Here is a 4,679-nt window from a genome sequence, read left to right on the forward strand (position 1 = left end):
CTCTCACAGACTTTTGATAAAATCAATCACAACAACAGATGGCTAACTCTTCACACATTTATGAGAATAAAGCTGGTTGGAAATACAAAACAACACTTCTTCCATTGGGCTCATGGAATCATACACTTCTGCAGTAAACTATTGATCACTTAATCATAGAAGCCAAGGCATATAACGTTTAACACTCAAAACATCTATCCAAAAAACTCAACTCATAAATAAGCACAGGAAGTCTGAGCACTAGGTGAATTCAGAGTGATTGCATATTTAGTGAGCTGTAAAATACATAAAAGATAATGACAAAACCACACATGTTCTGAGCCATAAACATATAATGAATCTTGGGAAGAAAAAGTAACTCTTGTATTACTGTCAAAGTTTTCTTACACAAGCTGATAAAAACTCTGTTTTTTTATAAAATCTCCAACCCCATTTACATCAGAGTTTCTCCTATATATAGGAAAACCAAACTAAAACTACCTTGAGTCTCCTCCTCCAACATGAGGGGAGCTCGAAGGTTCCTATTAACTATCCTTATCTATTTTAAACAAACTTATTAAATACAAAAGGTATTGCGCTGTAAATACATAGAGTCCTAATCACATTGACATTCTAACTCTATCTCCTCGTATGCATGATGCTTTTGTGAATGTTGCCACATGTCCTCTTTCTGTTTCGGTTGAGGTATCTTGAAGGAGAACACACTGAATGAGCTGGCCTTGGATTCCAGTCACGTAGATGGCTTCATTAATTAACCAAGGAAGGTGCTCTGTTTTCACGGCCTCTGTCTCCCATCACTCTTCATCACTTAAAAACATGTCCTATGCTCTTTAATTCTTCCCAAACAACGCATATCACCACACCTTTCAAATGAGCTGGAAGCCTTATGAGCTGAACAGGTGTACAAACCGGATCACCGAAGACTAAAACCAAAACCCTAATAATTCGGTCATAAAGTAGCTTTAGGAAAACTTTTAGCAAAAACAAAATATTTCACCTTTTTCTCCAAAACTCACACCTGTCACTCTTTGAATGCTTAGATAGCCTTGTATGGTCTCTTTCCTGCCCTCGAGGCATTCCTTTCAAAATTTGCTGACCTCAGCATCAACTTCATTGTTTTCTTATAAAACAGTCATCTACAGCAGTTTCGTAGCGCGCTACGAAACTGCTGTGTAAATTAAAAAAAAAACACAGTCTTCCTTTCATTCAAACCAAACTCATAATTGTTTGCATTGAGGCATATACGTTTTCAGTGTGATTCTTACTAATGCAAGTAACAACAATGAGCCTGACATCTTTGTCTTGGTGCCTTAAAAACTCTGGCTTTACCAATGCACTCATGGATGGAATCACTGCCACATTTGTCAACATTGAAATCTTCAAGGATGTTCCCATCCTCAAACTGTGTTAAAGATTTTTCATTGCAAGACAGCTGGTCACCTTTAATTTCACCCATATCATCCAAATGAGGACTGAATCCTTTGTTTTCAATTCTAGTTTGAGATTGAATTATTTAGCTTCAGCTGCTACGAAACTGTTGTTCTGCCTGAAAAATAGCTCTTGGGACAGAGCTCATAACTTCACACAGAAAACGTATTTGGAAAAACTGAAGGAGGCTTTTGTGAACCATTCCGTGCTGAACAAAAACCTCTTTTAGTTTTAAGGAACCTTACTCCAGCTGCCCAGAATCGATCCTTGAAGAAGATGTGTAAAACAGGAAATTAAAAACTGCACCTACAGCAGTTTCGTAGCGCAACCTTTAGTTACTCGTTTCTCCCAGCTCATAATCAATTTGAAGAAACTGAAAGAGGTTTTCCTAGTTCAGTATGTTAGGAATAAAAACCTCTTTCAGTTTTCTAAAATATTCTTTCAGCTGCTCTAAATACCTCCTGGAAGTTGACTGCTTAAAACAGATAACTATGCCTGTAACAAACATCTCCTACAGCAGTTTCAAAAACACAATCTTCATCAAAAACATGTTCTTCAGATAAAAATGATTAATGGCTTCATTACTGTATCTACTTGAAGTACATTCTGTGCTAACATTTGTTGGCCTTTCTGGAAAAGCATTGCCATGACTGCTGGAAGACTTGTTTGCAAATTTCACAAGATCCTTCCCACTGCTCGAAAGAGATGCAGCTGCACCTGAACAACAACAGGGTTTTTTCCTTGTAGAACGTGTGACATTACTCTCTTCAGCATCCATGTCACCTTTATTCCATGTGATTTCTTCAAAACCTTCACTAGAAATAAGATGAGTTTTAAGAGGATAACTAAAAGCACCTTGAACTAACAGCTGCTTGGAAGAGCTCCCTGTATGAACAGTTTTTTGCCGATGTTCAGTTTATGCATATGCTTCTTGTTGCAAAGAATTAGTTTGTGAAACAGAACATGAATCAGAGATATTTGCAACACTGGGATAACCTATGCTTCCATTAGAATAATCCTTCAAGGTTGTGCTCTCCATCGGAGAATGCATAGGGGAATCCTCACACAGGAGGTTTTCTTATTGTGTTTGCCCATTCCCTGTCAATATCTGTGCTTTGAGCGGGGCTGATGATACTTACTTCAGCAAAATCACTACAAAAATTCTCTCTCCAACTCATGCAGCCATTTCCCCCATTTCGTAGCGCAGCCAGTGCAAAATATGAATTATGCGCTACGAAATGACCTAAAACATGCCGCGCTGCGAAACTGTTAAAAAGGCTTTATGTGCATCAAACTAATGTGAGCGATTTTGAACTTTTGGCATTGGAATTTTCAGTGATAACACATATCATTGGGCATTACATCTCAGTACATAATTAGCTCAGATCCTATCTCCGCTCTATCATCTCCTGTAACTCATCGTTATCCCCTGGGCTTACCCCCACACTCCTCTCTCATTTGCTCCCTCCCGCTTCCTTCACCAGTGGCCCCCCCTTGCCTGCCTTCGCTGATAACATCGTCCCTCGCATCCCTCTCCATTCCTTCATCCCAGATATCCCCCCGTTATTCTCTTCGATCCCGTACGAAGGACAGAGGTCTTGATGTCGTTGGACTCGACCCTGTGATCGCTCCTATCACCCTCAAGAACTCCCGTGGACGACCCTCCCGCATAACCAAAGCGAGACACACTGCAGATGAAGAAGTTTCCCTTGGGCGACAACAAACTATCTTCAGGGCCCTTAGAGCGAAGGATGGCCCTCTATCCCTCCCCACATGAAGATACTATCCTTCAACTGCCGTGGGTTTGCTAGTTCAGCCAAAAAACTAGCACTCAGGAGACTGCTTATCTCATCTCAGCTGGATATTATTTTTCTGCAAGAAACTCTCTGTTTGGCCGAACCTCTTATCCATACCCTCACCTCCTGGCTACCTAACTGGACCTTCCATGCACTGGATGCGTCCGGGCGATCCAGAACATTTGGGGTGGTAGAGGTTACATTGGTCTAGACATTTTCGCTTACTCTATAGCGATGGATATTCGAATCATCAATGTCTATGGCCCTTGTGCTGACCGAGCCAACTATTGGCGGACTTTACTGGAATCTGAATTACTACAAGCGGACAACATTATACTTGGAGGTGATTTAAATTTTTCCCTTGGATTCTGCGAGTCATGGGGGCACATGGCGCAGGTCGATTCCCTAACAGATACATTATCCAACCTACTAGAGGAACACCAGTGGGTGGATATTCCATCTGCTAGAATTCAGTACACCTGGTCAAATAACCGAAGTGGAGAACAAAGCTTGGCCAGAAGACTCGACAGATTCCTTATTAAGGAGACACTGCTTAACAGACTCCCTAGAATTCGTCAATGGGTCGGAACGGGAGGCATATCCGACCATCGCCCTATATTCTTAGAAGCAGAGGACTTTAATCACAAAATCAAAAGCCCCTTCAAGTTTAATGCCTCTTGGTTACAGGACCCCTCTTATATACAATTGGTAAATAATTATTGGCAAAACAACCTCATCAGGGAAGATGAGGACCTCTCAGAGGGCTTCGTTAGAAAATTAACTGAACTCAAGCAGATATCTAAAATCTGGGCACATCAAAAGCGCATCCAGGATAATCAAACTCTGAAAGAGGCGGAAAGAGTCATTGCTGAGTTCGAGGATTCATCATTTGGGACCTTCCCCACCCCTGAGAGCAAGGAGCAGTACACCTCTCTCGTAGCGAAGTGCTCTCAAATTCTGAAAGAAAGAGAAGAAAGTTGGAGGCTCAGAAGCAGGGCTATTTGGCTCACAGAGGGGGATGATAATACAAAATTTTATCATAAATTTGCCAATGGTCGCAAAGCCATCAACGCTATATGGGAGCTAAGAAATGAATGAGGTCAACCTGTATCATCACAACAGAACCTGGCCAGACTGGCCACAGAGCACTTTAGGGGTATATATAAAGCTCCTAGAGATATTAATATCATGGAGATCATGAGGGTGGCTGAACTTTTCCCCAGATATGTTGAACAAGAAGAGTCAGATGAACTACTGAAGGAAGTGACCATGGAAGAATTGGAGGCTACTTTGAAATGGTTTAAAAAAGATAAAAGCCCCGGCCCAGATGGGTGGTCCATTGAATTCTACATCGCTTTCTTTGAAATCCTGGGGAATGACCTTCTGAAGATTGTAGAGGATAGCAGAAGGAGGGGCAGAATATCCTCTGCTATTAAATCCACCTTCATCGCCCTT

The 4,679-nt window shown here is 41.3% G+C and overlaps 1 protein-coding gene across 1 annotated transcript; it reads left to right on the forward strand.

Moving 5' to 3' along the window:
- Positions 1 to 3,458: 3,458 nt before the first annotated feature.
- LOC149183960 (uncharacterized) lies at positions 3,459 to 4,322 on the forward strand. The gene has a single exon (XM_089415159.1). The coding sequence runs from the start codon at positions 3,459 to 3,461 to the stop codon at positions 4,320 to 4,322; it is 864 nt and encodes a 287-aa protein (XP_089271285.1).
- The last annotated feature ends 357 nt before the right edge of the window (positions 4,323 to 4,679 follow it).

The sequence above is a fragment of the Pinus tabuliformis genome, chromosome 3_2 (assembly GCF_031772625.1).
Source record: "Pinus tabuliformis cultivar Carrire ecotype Pingquan chromosome 3_2, CPIR1, whole genome shotgun sequence".
Taxonomy (NCBI): Eukaryota; Viridiplantae; Streptophyta; class Pinopsida; order Pinales; family Pinaceae; genus Pinus; species Pinus tabuliformis.

What these genes read in the sequence shown, in the direction of transcription:
- LOC149183960 (XM_089415159.1), top strand. Translation starts at nt 3,459, where the DNA reads ATGGATATTCGAATCATCAATGTCTATGGCCCTTGTGCTGACCGAGCC.